We start from the raw sequence: 14,503 nt of genomic DNA, 5'->3' as shown, positions 1-14,503 counted from the left end.
GGATTTTACTTAGGGATGATTTTAAGAATAATTTTAATAGGAATAACAGCTTCTAATATTTGGTTTTTAATTTGGTTTTATAGGGGTCTATATTTTTTGTATTTTGTATTTGTACTTGTTTTAATATGCTGTGCACCGCCCTGAGTCCTGCGGGAGAAGGGCGGTATATAAATTAAATTAATAATAATAATAATAATAAGTGTTCCAATATCTCAAGGGCTGCCACAAAGAAGAGGGAGTCAAGCTATTTTCCAAAGCGCCTGAAGGCAGGACAAGAAGCAACTGATGGAAACTAATGAAGGAGAGAAGCAACCTAGAACTAAGGAGAAACTTCCTGACAGTTAGAACAATTAACCAGTGGAACAACCTGCCTCCAGAAGCAGTGAATGCTCCAACACTGGAAGTTTTTAAGAAGAGACTGGACAGCCATTTGTCCGAAATGGTATAGGGTTTCCTGCCTGAGCAGGGGGTTGGATTAGATGATCTCCAAGTTCCCTTCCAACTTTACTACTACTACTACTACTACTACTACTACTACTACTACTATGCAATTTTTGTTGCATTCCTAGCCCAAAGTTAAGCTCCACTAACTTCATCTTGATCAGGACTGATGGTAAAATTGTATTCTCCATCTTCTCCCATTACAAGTTTTTCCATATCTCCAAGTGGTCTTATCTCAGTTGGGGCTGTGATTGTGAAACAACAAAACATAGAACATAAAACATAGAATAATAGAGTTGGAAGGGATCTCAGAGCCTCCAGTGATGGAGCACCCACTATTCCATTGGTTGATTGCTCTCACCGTTAGGAAATTTTTCCTTAGTTCTAGGTTGCATCTCTCCTTGGTTAATTTCCTCCATTGTTTTTTGTCTTGCCTAGTGGTGATTTGAAAAATAGTTTGACCCCCTTTATCTTTTTAGGAGCCCCTCAAATATTGGAATAGTGCTATCATGTTTCCCCTAGTCCTTATTTTCCTTAGACTAGACATACCAAATTCCTATAACTGTTCTTTGTATGCTTTAGCCTCCAGCCCCCTAAACATTTTTGCTGCTCTTCTCTGTACTCTTTCCAGAATTTCAACATCTTTTTTAAATAATGATGACCAGAACTGAATGCAGTATTCCACGTGTGGTCTTACTAAGGCTTTGTAAAGCAATACTAGAACTTCACATGATCTTGATTCTATCCTTCCATTAATGCAGCTTAAATTGCATTGGCTTTTTTGGCTGCTGCCACACACTGTTGCCTCATATTTAAGTGATTGTCCACTAGGACTCCAAGATCCCTCTCACAGTTACTGGCATTAAGCCAAGTTTCACCTAGTCTATATCTATACAGTTAGTTTTTCTTGCCTAAGTGAAAAACCTTACTTTTATCTATGTTGAATTTCATTTTGTTAGATAGGGCCGAGTGTTCTGTTAAGATCTTTTTGGATCTTGGGCTTGTCTTCTGGGGGGATGGCTATTCCTGACTGTTTAGTATCATCTGCAAATTTGATGAGTTCTCTTTCAATTCCATTGTCTAGATCTTTTCATAAAAGAGTGCTGGGCCTAAAATGGAACCTTGGGGTACCCCACAGCTTATTCCCTCCATGTGGATGTAGTTCCCTAGAGGATTACATGTTGAGTACGATTTGTCAGCCAGTTACAAACCCACCTGGTGATGGCATTGTCTATCCCACATTTTCAAGAATGTGAGATAAATATCTGAAAAAGAGCTGTGGAGCCCTGGAGAATGATGAGAGAAGCTTCCCATGAAATGCTGAATCAATCTTTTTCAGACTGTAGTGGTGATCTGACAAGGTTGAATTATTCAGAGTACTTCCAATCCAGAATAATAGCACGAAAAACATTGAATAAAGGCTCAATTTGTAATGTTTTTTTCTCTGTTTCTGCAGCTTCATAGGTTCCTGAGAAACTTCCAACATCACAATATTTCCAGAGATGGGATTTATTTTGATGAAAATGGAGTTCCTCTTGGTGACTTTGATATCATGCACTGGACATCATTTTGGGAAAAGTCTGATGCAGGGGTGAAAATTGGGAGTGTAGAAAGAGAAGCCTCCTCAGAAGTCAAGATTTCCATCAATCAGAGTGCCATTCAATGGCCAACATTATTTAACAAAGTAGTTGGTGCTGCTTGGTTTTTGCTCTTCTATTTACCTCCATATGTGCAAACTTTTCTGCTCAGAAATAATACTTATTGAGGTCAATTGAGATGACTTCCAAATAACTCTCATTAATTTATTAGATATCATTTTATTTTAGAGGTTTTTCAATAATCTATCACACATTGGAACCCGCTGTATCATCGATTGTATTATGGGATTTGCAATCTACATTATTAAACAGGAATATGAAGCCATAATTTACAGTATATCAAATCATCTTATTTTCAATAAGAGAAAATCCAAAATGTCTATGGAGATTCTCAGTCATCCAGGTCATTGTTGTGCCAAAGATGCTTTTCCAAAGGCACCTGGAGTTTATTTTTCCTTGAAGACATTTCGCTTCTCTTACAAGAAACCTCTTCAGTTCTGACTGAATGGTAGAGGATGGAAGGATTTGGAACTGCTGAAAGGACAATGTTGTAAACAGGACATAGATTCAGCAGTTCCAAGAAGGTTCCACACTCATTTGCACTATTCAGGTGACTCTCCAAGTAGCCTTAACAACTTTCAGAAGACAGCTAATGACCAGATGACTGCAAGGAATATAAATCCTTTCATCCTCCACAATTCAGTAAGAACTGAAGAAGCTTCTGAGATGAAAAGTGAAATATCTTCAAGGGAAAACAAAGATCAGATGTCTTTTGAAAAAGCACCATTGGGAGAAAATCCAGAATATGAAGGGCTGAGCCCACTGAACTGCATAAGAGAAAGATGTCATTAAGAATGTGGTGAGGGAAATGAGGGCAGCTAAAAAAGTCATTTACATATAATGATACAATGATCAATTGTAAGAGAGAAAAATAAGGACTCAAGAGAAAGCTAAATTTTGGAGGTTTCCTGAGAAAGCAAAGATGGGGAAAAAAATTATAGCATTCTCAGAAATGCTCTAAGGAGAAAAACTTTTTGCAATGAAACTGCTTTCCTTTGGAAAGAAGAATAAGGCAATGAGTCTGTTTTGGCATCTACAATAGAGATTGATAGAGAAAGAGAATGACCTTTCATTTGCCACTTGCAAGCAGAGTAATTAAAGCCCGTGCCACCAGTCCTTGACTGATTTTGCTCAGTGTGCTTCTGAGCTTCTGGAAACCAGTTGATTTCAGTAAACCCTTCTAATTCATATATTGCCCTGACTAATCTTTCTGTTTATGTTTAGACGGTGCCTTATTCAAGATGTACAGAAAGTTGCTCCCCAGGTTATGCCAAGCTTGTGAGAGAGGGAGCACCAGTTTGCTGCTACGACTGTTCTCTGTGCATGAAAGGAACATTCTCTGTGCAAGAAGGTACAGTAGGTGGCTCCAAAAAGAAAAAGAAAAGAAAGAAAAAATCAGGATACAATCAATATTCTCTCTTGCTTTTGGGGGGTATTTGATAAAGAAGCAAGAAAAACATTAAACTTATTGAAGGCATCCACAAACTTTTCAAAGTTTGGGCACTATCACCAAATTTTGTATGATGATGTGAGCATTAAAATAAATAATGAAAGGTTGCTGATTTCTACTGAGTTGTAATTTTCTTGTTTGGTTTCAGGCAAGAGGACAAGTCTTTGAGAGCTGTTAATCACATTTATCTTCAGCCTTTAAAAAAGAATGTTGACTATTTTAACAAATGTTGTGTCATATGGATATCTCTGGGCAGAAATATTATATTATTCCTTGAAAATGATTTTTGAAAATGAAAAATGATTTCTGTTGTGGTTTTCATGCTCCTACAGCTGCAGAAACAGATACATGCTAACAATTTTTTTTTCAGATGCAGCCCACTGTGAAAAGTGTCCAGATGACCATCATTCCAATAAGAAGCGAGATCAGTGTGTCCCTAAAAGTATAAGCTTCTTATCCTATGAGGAATTGTTGGGAGTCATCCTGGCTTTCTTTGCCATTGTTTTGTCCCTGATCACTGCCTTTATTCTGGGAATCTTCATTAAATACCGAGAAACTCCCATAGTCAAAGCCAACAACTGTGAACTCACCTACATCCTCCTGGTTTCACTCCTGCTTTCTTTCTTGACTTCTCTTCTATTCATTGGTCGCCCCATAAAAATGACTTGTTTTCTTCGACAAACCATTTTCAGTATTGTTTTCTCAGTTGCTGTATCTTCTGTGCTGGCCAAGACGGTAATGGTGGTGGTGGCCTTCCTGGCCACAAAGCCAGGCAGCAGCATGAGGAAATGGCTGGGGAAGAATCTGGCCAACTTTATTGTCTTATCCTGCTCTGGTATTCAAGTAGGCATCTGTATGATATGGCTTGGAATTTTTCCCCCATTCCCAGATTCTGACTTTCATTCCCATCCAGGACACATCTTGTTGCAGTGCAACGAAGGCTCAGTTGCCATGTTCTACACTGCCCTTGGCTACATGGGTTTTCTGTCTACCATTTGCTTCTTGGTGGCATTTCTGGCTCGAAAGCTGCCAGGGAGCTTCAATGAAGCCAAACTGATCACCTTCAGCATGTTGGTTTTTTGTAGTGTATGGATCTCCTTTGTACCCACCTACTTGAGCTCCAAAGGGAAATACATGGTAGCCGTGCAGATCTTCTCCATCCTGGCCTCCAGCCTGGGTTTACTAGTCTGCATCTTTATCCCCAAATGCTACATTATTATCCTGAGACCTGCCATGAACACCAAAGAAAATCTGATGATAAAAAATCATTAGGTCTCCTGATGTTGGTGTTTATTTTTGTACAGTTTACATTCAATATAAAATCACATACTTTGAAGTAATGTTTTATGTGTTGTAGCTTATCTTTCTTCATTCCATGTGAAATTTGTATTATAATAATTGAGTAGTAAAGTTGCTAAAACAACTCAAAATATTTAAAATAATCATATCCTTCAATTGCCACAATCTGAATTCATGTTAAATCATAAGTATCATCAATGACATTAATAAAATTTCTGAAACCAGGTCAGAGATGTTACTAGAGATGTTCTGACATAGTTTTAGATTACATTAAAGACTATTTTCTTGGTGATATGGCAAGTTAAGGCTAGTGGGAATAGATGTTAAAGATGTTTTACTATTTAATGCTGAGTATAGAACATCCATTTTATTTATTTTTTATTTTTTTAATAAGTAGTGTTTATAGATTTATCCATCTAACTGTCCATTCCTGAGTCTCCCCTAAGCAGATATAGGTAAAATTCAAATTTTTCTGTCCAGTAAGAAATATATTCTTTCTGTCCAGGGAGAAAAAAGAACCATTGAAGGTTGTTCAACAATTAAGATTTATAATCCAAAGTGTTCCATATGTTTCTTCTACAAGAAAATAATTCCACAATACAGTTCTGAAAATCAGTATTTATGTTCAAAATTCAGAGAGGCCAGATTTAGAATATTTATCATCTCTGCCACCCAGATAAGCAGCCCCCAAGCCTGTTCCTTTTTTTTCAGCTGAAATTCTCAGTGGTAAAAGCTTCCAAGGCCAGCCAAAGTCTTATCTAATTCTGGGCTTCAAGTCAGGTTTTTTTAGGCATAAATAAGTTGTAGTGCCATAATTCACCACTAGATTTCATCAATGCCGCTTTTCAGTTTTTAGATCCAGGACTTATATTGTAAACTTTTCAAGTCATTTTCTTTAAAAAAAATAAAATCTTAAAAACACTTTTAGTCCCCAAATTTTCAAGCTGTATGTATATAATAATTCCAAATAGGTCTTATGGGTTTTGCCATTTTACCCAAATAATTAATTCACTGCTTTTCTTTTCTGAGGGAACGGGGTGGAAATTCCCTTTCTCTCTTTCATTAAGGGGAATGCTTTGGGCAGATTTTCAGAAAGAGCTCTTAAAATCATAAAGAAAGGATCAGGTCTCACTCAGTTTCATCCGCATTGCTGTAAAGTTGCTTGGTAATGCTTGTTGACCTCTGTTGTCAGCCGCTTAGGACTAGCTACATGAAAGCAGCCAGTCTTTCCCCCCACTGGTTTGGAGGGCTTCCTCGAATCAAATGGGAGGGCTGCCCCCCATGATCAACAAGAGTCCCCTCCTTGCTTGCCGCCTTTATGGGCGACTTTTGACCCTTTTGAGGGTCCCGCAGCAGGGCGAAACCAAACACGAAAGACGGAACCCCGTCTTCTTGTGCCTGCATCGCCACGATGTCAAAACCGGAAGTCATGATTTTCTAATGAAGAGAAATGATTATGCAACACTTTGATGTCTGCCAGAATTTCCACTTCACTGAAAAAGGCTTTTCTTATAATTGTGATATGCAGTAGGTCTGGGGGTATGGTTTTCTCCTTGGTAATTGTTTAATTGGGTTATTATTTTCTGTTTGAATATCTGTATCTAACAGACAGTAGAGCAGGGGTTCAGAATGATGGCCCTTTTATGACTTGTGGACTTCAACTTCCAGAATTCCTGAGCCAGCGAGTTGAAGCCCAGAAGTCATAAAGGGTCTATCGTTTCCCACCTCTTCAGTAGAGGATGAAAGTGGTGAAAGGTGACAGCCCATTCAGGTTAACATTCCTTTCAGGATACCAGAGATCCCATTCATAATAAACAAATGATCCCAAAGGTGCTTTTTGAAAAGGCTACTGGACATCAAACAAAAGTCCTTTCCTCTGTGTAACTGCAATGGGAATTAAGCTGGAAACCAGTTTATATAGTAAATAAGTGAGAAGAAATGACCAGCTCAGCAGGGTGCCTAACTGTTGAGTGCCCCCTTTTGATTAATTGCAGATAAAATAGGTACCACTTTGGTGGGTAGGTAAGCTGGTGCTCTGTGCTGGCAGTCAGATTTCTGTCCTCTGAACCTGCCCGGTTGTGGCACTCATTTGCAAGACAGCTATGGGGAGAGAAGGGCCTTGGATGCTGCTGCAGTCAATTGCTTCACAGAAGAAAATGAATCTGATGTTGTGATTTATATATAGGAGCCGATGAGCTGCCAAAGCATAATGGGTCAAGTTGTGACTATATTTCAAAATATCTTTTTACTGTACTTGGTCAAGGCCTAAGTTGCATGGTTATAAAATAGATAAAGAAATATTTATGGAATCAAAAATAATCAATGGGCAATAGCCATGAAGTGCTATGAAGCATGCTGTTGAATGGAAGCTCAAAGGTGAAAGAGAAAAAAGCCATTGTCTTTTCAGTCCTATGACATTGACAAGTGTGTACCACCATGCAATCTTCAGAAGATCAGGTTCAGGTTTTGCACACAGAAAATTTGGGGACATCCAAGCCAAAGCAGTTCACATTGGTCTAATGACAGTTCAGGTTCTTCCTTAGTGGAACAAAGTAATTAGTAGTACTTTAGCTCAGGGTTTTTCAATCAGTGATATGCGTACCACCAGTGGTACATAGGCACATGGAAGGTAGTATGCGGCCCTGCTCAACCCAGCCAGGTGTAGCGGGGTAGGGAATGAGCCAAAGCGGCGCAGTGCAAGACTTGCCCTGAAAGAGTCCTCGGGAGCTGCAGGGTGGCTGGGGTGAGGCAAAGGCCCCAGGATCAGCACTTCTGGCACACCCGGAAGAGAAAGGAGGAAGAGGGGGTAGAGACAGGAGAGGCTATAAAAGGAGTCAGTTTGGGCAGGAGAGGGAGAGAAAAAAAGACACAGCCTTGGGAAGAGGAGTCAGCTGGAGCTGCACCGAAGGGAAAAGAAGGAGGATGGGGGAGGGGGGGAGAGAGGAGAGGAGATCAATCAGGCCGGCCGGGAGCCGATCTACAACTTCTGTGGCAGCCATCCGTGCCAGGTGTGCACACGGGCAGCAGCAACAAACAGGCAAGAAATGCAGTGGGGGAGGGGTCACCCTCCATGAGGAATGAAGAAAGCAGCATTGGCTGGAGGTGAGGCAAGGAGGGAGGGAGGAAGGAAGGAAGGAGGTGTTGGAAGGAAAAGCAGGGGGCTTGATTTCCAGCCAGGAGGCTATACCTTTAAGAGAAAAAAAAATAAAATGGAGCGTCGCCATTTGAAATAGGTGAGAGGAAGCTGGCTGCTCTGGCTGCTCGAGAGATGTTTTTTGGCAGAAGTGAAGTGCCGTTTCAGCAGTTTGGTTCTGGATCAGTTAAACAACAAACCGGGAGAGTGGAAGGATTCTTATGTGATTTTGTGACTTTGAAGTTCTGGGATTTGTGCAATGTGGGCTTTGTGTTCTTAAGGAGTGTTTGGCAATTTCTATTGTGGCTGATGGCTGATGTCCCATGTTGGATTTTGAGTTCTAATTCTATTGCTCTGCTATTGTTAGCTGTAAGTTTTGCTGCAAGGGATTTTGAAGTATTTTTGTCCTGAATGGATTTTTCCTGCAGCATTCGTTTACTTATGAATGGAGCCATTTGGGGAGGCTGCCTTAGTTTCTGGCTAGAAAGGAACGTTAAGGAGCCGGCTGGCACTTAAGGAAAAAAGTGCCAGCCGGCTCCTTGACGTTCCTTTCTAGCCAGTAGCTAATGCTTAAAGGGGAATGCACCTTTTTAAGCTAGTTTCCTCAGCAGCTTGTCTTTTCTGTCTCTGGATGCTTTTCCTTGTTTGATAAATATATGGAAGAGGGAAAATATGGGGGGGGGGATTCAAATTCTTCCTTCAGAAGGAAGGAGATGGGAATGAGAAAGAGGGAGGCAGGGAAGGAGGGAGGGAGGGAAACAGGAAGGAGGGGGGGGAAGGGGGATTGGAATGAGAGAGAGAGAGATGGTCTGAAGGAAGTACTACCTTAGCACTTGGCCACCAGCAGCCCTGCCATTGACTTTGCTTGTCAAAACGTTGCAACAGGGGATCATATGACCCTGGGACACTGTGATCATCATAAATATGAATCAGTTGCCAAGCATCTAAATATAAATCACATGACTTTGGGGATGTTGTAATGGTCATAAGTGTGAAAAATAGTCACAAGTCACTTCAGTGCCATTGTAACTTTGAACAGTCACTAAGCGAATTGTTGTAAGTCGAGGACTACCTGTACTTTATCACTTTTTTTCTTTTTTTGGTCAAGTTTTTGACACCTTGCTAGGTGGTACTTGAATATTACCATATCCTAAAAGTGGTACAACAGGTGAAAAGGTTGAAAAGCCCTGATCTAAAACACTGGGTGGGAATTATACTGCAAGAAAATTACATCAGAATTGGCTTCCTATTTCATTTTTCAATATTAGCTGCTCTTTTGTATTTAGATCTGGTCTTAGTAAAATAATGTAGCATTTGGGGATGAAGATACATCCCAGCAGGCCAGCACTGGAAGCCAAGATGGAGAAGACCTGCACAGCCACCATGTATTTCCCCTTGGTGCTCAAGTAGGTGGGTACAAAGGATATCCAGACACTGCAGAAGACTAGCATGCTGAAGGTGATCAGCTTGGCTTCATTGAAGGCCCCAGGAAGGTTCCTGGCTAGGAAAGCCACCATGAAGCAGATGGTGGCCAGGAAGCCCATGTAGGTGAGAGCACAGTAAAACATGACAGTGGAGCCTTCATTGCATTGCAGAATGATCTCTCCAGACTGTGAATGCATGTCAGAACCAGGGAATGGGGGAAAGACTCCTAACCAGATGGAACAAAGAATGACCTGGATGCTAGAACAGGAAAGGACGATGGAATTGGCCAAACCTTTCCCCAACCATCTCCTCACTCTGTTCCCTGGCTTTGTGGCTAGGAAAGCCAGCACCACCATGATCGTTTTGGCCAAGACAGAAGAGACGGCAATTGAGAAGATGATGCTGAAGACTGTTTGTCGAAGAAGGCAAGTGGCTCTCCTTGGCTGACCAATGAAAAGGAAGGAGATGCAGAAAGAAAGCAGTAGGGAGACCAGGAGAACATAGGAGAGATCCTGGTTGTTGGCCTTGACAATGGGAGTTTCTCCATATTTATTGAAGATTCCCAAGACAAAACTTGAGGTTAAGATTAGGAAGACGGCAAAGGAGGTAAGGATGACCCCCAAATTCTCCTGATAGGACAAATAGGTGATGATTTTGGGGATACATTGATCTCGGTTCTTGTTCTGATGTTGATCTTCTGGACATCTGGTGCAGTGGTCTGCATCTGCAAAAGGACAAGTAATAGAATAACACTGTGTATCTGGGTGTGGAGGAAAGAAGGAGTTGTGTGTGTGTGTGTGTGTACTTATCTGCATAAGTAGCCAAAGTTGATAAAGGGAGAAAAGATAGCTGGGTGAAAAAGGGGCAGAGTTTAAAGGAAAAGATGTTTTATTTGCCAAAAAATCATGGCTCCTGGAAGATTATCTTGCCTTTCCCCATCTTTGGAGGACAGTTGGGAGCAAAAGGTGAGACCGTTAAATGTAGGGAAGAGGGAGAAAAGAGAGAAAAAATATCTCAGTGACAAAAAAAGTTTCAAGGAAGAGATTTCTAGGAACCTTTGCTCCTTTCCCAAAGATTGCCCTGACTCTAGTCACCCACCTTCTTGAGTGGAGATGCTCCCTTCTGCACAGGGGATGCAGTCATAACAGCAACTTGGTTTTCCCTCCTGGACCACCTTGTAGTATCCAGGCTGACAAGCCTCCACACACCGGGAGTAAGGCCAGAGCTGAAAATGAAGAGAATTGGCATTCAGAAGCATTTGCGCAACTGATCAGCTATGAAATGAGACATAGAGTTGGAAGGGGGTCAGTACCAAAATAGGTATGAGCTGTGGTGGCGCAGTTGTTAAAGGGCAGTATTGCAGGCTAACTCTGCTCACTGCTAGCAGTTCGATCATGACTGGCACAAGGTTGACTCATGACTCAGCCTTCCATCCTTCCGAGGTCAGTAAAATGAGGACCCAGATTGTTGGGGGCAATATGCTGACTCTATAAACCACTCAGAAAGTGCTGTAAAGCACTATGAAGTGGATTATAAGTGAAAGTGTTATTGCTATGTGCAAAACTAACCATTCCAGAAATGGAATGTTCTGGAAAACTCTGGAAGTTTCCTTCCTTAGGACCATATTATGCCAGCAGTCAGCAGAAGTAGCCTGCAATACTGCATTCTAACCACTGTGCCATCCCTAAGAGCTGATGCTGACAGTGACTTATGGCACATAATATCAATCTTTACTCAATCAAAGTAGAAAGGCTGTATTAGAAGGCTTTACTTCTCCCTTCCTATTAAAGCCTGCCTCCATTTCCTCCACCCCTATGTTATTTTTGCCTTTGTTCTTTGGAAAGAAACCTAAACCCTGTAGAGAGCGCCTTTTTGAGGGAGATGGGCAGTTTAGAAATTGGAATAAATAAATAAAAAGACCTTGTCCATTTTGCTAGGACTGAATGAAAAGAACACAAAGAATCAGTCTGATACTTAGTTTGAGAAGAGAGAAGACGCTAACTGAGCTGTTAGATGAAACCAAAGAGATAGGAGATCTTTTTCTTGAAGTGTTACTTCTTCAAGGGAAGTACCTCTTTAAGGTAGTTCTTAAAGCAGTGGTTCTCAACCTTTTTAATGCCGCGACCCCAACCAGTCGTAAGTCGAGGACTAAACCGGTCGTAAGTCAAGGACTAAACCGGTCGTAAGTCGAGGACTACCCAACCGGTCGTAAGTCGAGGACTTTCCCTGCCCGGGAGCGCTGTGCATGCGTGGTTCCGCCCCCTGCGCCGGCCGAGGCGTAGCTGGCAAGCGGCAGAGACGGAGCAGGCCGACTACCAGCTGGCCCAGCCCAAGGGAGGTAAGGCACCCGCCGGAAAAGGGGAAAAAAATGGCGGACAGCCTTGCTTGGCGACCCCCATGAAATGGTCGATCGACCCCAAATGGGGTCCCGACCCACAGGTTGAGAACCACTGTCTTAAAGTGAAGTACCACTTTATAATGCCTTGGTAAGACTACACTTTGAATATTGCATTCAGTTTTGGTTGTCATGATTAAAAAGAAAGATGTTGAGACTCTAGAACAGTGGTGGTGAACCTTTTAGAGACCGAGTGCCCAAACTGCAACCCAAAACCCACTTATGTATCATCGATTGCTGGGTGGGCGTGGTCCATTGGGTGGGTGTGGCCAATTAGCTAGGTGTGGCCCATTGGGTGGCGTGGCCCATTGGGTGGGCGTGGCTGCAGTGGAAACAGCAGACTGGGTAGGACTAAAAAGTTCAATCAATCAATTCCAACTTTGCGAGATCTTTTTTTTTCCCGCGAGAAGTTGAAATTGATTGATTGATTGAACCCTTTTTTTTTTTGCACATGGTGGCAGAGACCTAAACTGAAAAGGTTTTATAAAACCCAGCTGCAGGCCTAGGACTGGGGCTACGGCACGCATGCCCACAGAGAGGCTCTGCGTGCTACCTTGGCATGCGTGCCATAGGTTCACCACCACGGCTCTAGAAAGAATGCAGAGAAAGGCAACAAAGAAAATCTGGGGACAGGGGCTGCCAGAAAGAAGAGAGAATCAAGCTATTCTCCTAAGCAACTGAAGGCAGGACAAGAACCAATGGATGGAAACTAATCAAGAAGAGAAGCAGCATAGAACTAAGGAGAAATTTCCTGACAATTAGAACAATTAGTGGAACTGCTTGCCTTCAGAAATCGTGGGTGCTCCAACACTTGAAGTTTCTAAGAAGAGATTGGACAGCCATTGTCTGAAATAGTATAGAGTCTTCTGCTTGAGCAGGGTGTTAGACTGGAACAGGGCTTTTCAACCTTTTCACCCATTGTACCACTTTTAGGATATGGCAATATCCGAGTACCACCAGTCGCCTAGTAAGATGTCAAGTACAGGTAGTACTTGACTTACAACAGTTCGCTTAGTGACTGTTCGAAGTTACAATTGCACTGAAAAAGTACCCCTCAAGCCACAGCTGAGCAAGACACCTGCCTGCCCACCCGGCGGCACTCTTCCTCCTGTCTGAGGTTTTTATTGTTGTGAGGATTTTTGTTGAGGATTGGCAGCGGGGGTGGTGTGTGTGGGGTGTTTGGTTTTTATTTGGTTTTGGTTTTTATTCCCCCCCCATCTGCTGGGTGGTTGCAGCAGGTTTTGGTCACTTCACATGACCCTGGGACACTGTGACCATCATAAATATGAATCAGTTGCCAAGCATCTGAATGTAAATCACAAGACTCTGGAGATGCTGCAACATTCCAGCTGATCTGGAACGAGCTGCCCCCAGAGATCNAGCAGGCAGGACTGGCCTAGGGGTAATTTTAAATTGGTTTTAATTAAATTTTAGTAGTGCGGCCGATTCGAATATTTATTTTTAATTTATCTTAGATTTGTATTTTGTGTAATTGTTTTAACTGGCTGTAAGCCGCCCTGAGTCCTCCGGGAGAAGGGCGGGGTATAAATGAAATAAATCCTAAATCCTAAATCCTAATCAGTGCTTCTTCTGGGCTCAGCAGAAGCGCCAGGATCAGCGCCGAGCTCCAGCTAGAGCCTGGCACTGATCCTGGCGCTTCCGCTGAGCCCTGACAGCCCTGCAGCTCCACCCATCTCTCGCTCAGGCTTGTGTGGTGCTGCCACCGGTTCAGCTCATTCCCCTCCCCCACTACCACTTTTCTAGGATGGTCGCGTGCCACCTGCCAGGTGCCAATGTACCACAGGTGGTACCTGTACCACTGGTTGAAAAGCCTTGGACTAGAAGACCTCCAAGATCCCTTCCAACTCTGGTATTCTGTTGTACTTCACCTGGTTGTTCCATTGGGACCACACCATGGCTTCCTTGTTGATGCTGAATTTGACTCTGGCAGATTCCTCTCTTGCTAGACTTCCAAATTTCATTCTAGTGGCTGACCTATTAGGAAACCACACCCAGCTCAGGATGTCAAAGTCAGCTATCAAATTTCCATTTCCATCTGCATACATTCCTTCCATGGTGTTATTGTAGATCTGGGGGTTCTTCAGGAAAGGGTGGAGCTACAGAGATAAGATGGAACAATGTAGAAGACACATTATCAGTTTTGTTATCTTAGTCATGGAAATACCACATCTGAATCTTTAATGGTTTCAGATCTCTACAAATCAATTTGTGTACAAAAGGGATGGTTTCATTCTGAATGTTTGAGTTTGCCTTCAGAATTTGGGATAGATATAATCAACCTATAGGGCAGTGTGGTGGCTCAGTGGTTAAGAAGCTGGGTTTATCTACTGGAAATCAGGCAGTTCAGGTTTGAGACCTGAGCACCATATGACAGGGTGAGCTCCCATCCTCGCCACCAGCTCCTGCCAACCTAGCAGTTCGAAAGCATGCAAATGCGAGTAGATAAATAGGTACCACTTTGATGGGAAGATGACATCATGCTGGCCACATGACCATGGAAATGTCTTTAGGCAGTACTGGCTCAATGAAATGGAGATGAGCACTGCCCCTTATAGTTTGCAATGACTAGCAGAATAAAATTTGCAGGGACTCTTTGTCATGTTCCGAAAGAAATAACTTTTCAGAGAACTTTTAGGCATAATTACCTTAAAGAATCCTTTAATGAGTTACATAATCCGGCA

General features: G+C 42.3%; 2 protein-coding genes across 2 annotated transcripts in view; one reads left to right on the top strand and one right to left on the bottom strand.

Moving 5' to 3' along the window:
• The window catches only part of LOC107293294 (vomeronasal type-2 receptor 26-like), a 12,479-nt gene extending 7,658 nt beyond the window's left edge, over positions 1 to 4,821 (top strand). Inside the window, exons 3-4 of the mRNA XM_015822443.1 lie at positions 3,324 to 3,450; positions 3,920 to 4,821. Of these exons, the coding sequence (XP_015677929.1) occupies positions 3,324 to 3,450; positions 3,920 to 4,821 (1,029 nt within the window). The remainder of the gene's footprint in view (positions 1 to 3,323; positions 3,451 to 3,919) is intronic.
• Positions 4,822 to 9,213: 4,392 nt separating this feature from the next.
• The window catches only part of LOC114923014 (vomeronasal type-2 receptor 26-like), a 16,272-nt gene continuing 10,982 nt past the window's right edge, over positions 9,214 to 14,503 (bottom strand). The window contains exons 4-6 of the mRNA XM_029285365.1: positions 13,691 to 13,918; positions 10,505 to 10,631; positions 9,214 to 10,130 (exon numbers count right to left, since the gene is read on the bottom strand). Of these exons, the coding sequence (XP_029141198.1) occupies positions 9,214 to 10,130; positions 10,505 to 10,631; positions 13,691 to 13,918 (1,272 nt within the window). The remainder of the gene's footprint in view (positions 10,131 to 10,504; positions 10,632 to 13,690; positions 13,919 to 14,503) is intronic.

Source organism: Protobothrops mucrosquamatus, unplaced genomic scaffold (genome assembly GCF_001527695.2).
Source record: "Protobothrops mucrosquamatus isolate PMUCROS unplaced genomic scaffold, P.Mucros_1.0 scaffold1569, whole genome shotgun sequence".
NCBI lineage: Eukaryota > Metazoa > Chordata > Lepidosauria > Squamata > Viperidae > Protobothrops > Protobothrops mucrosquamatus.
This window is presented reverse-complemented; position numbering and strand designations above follow the sequence as displayed.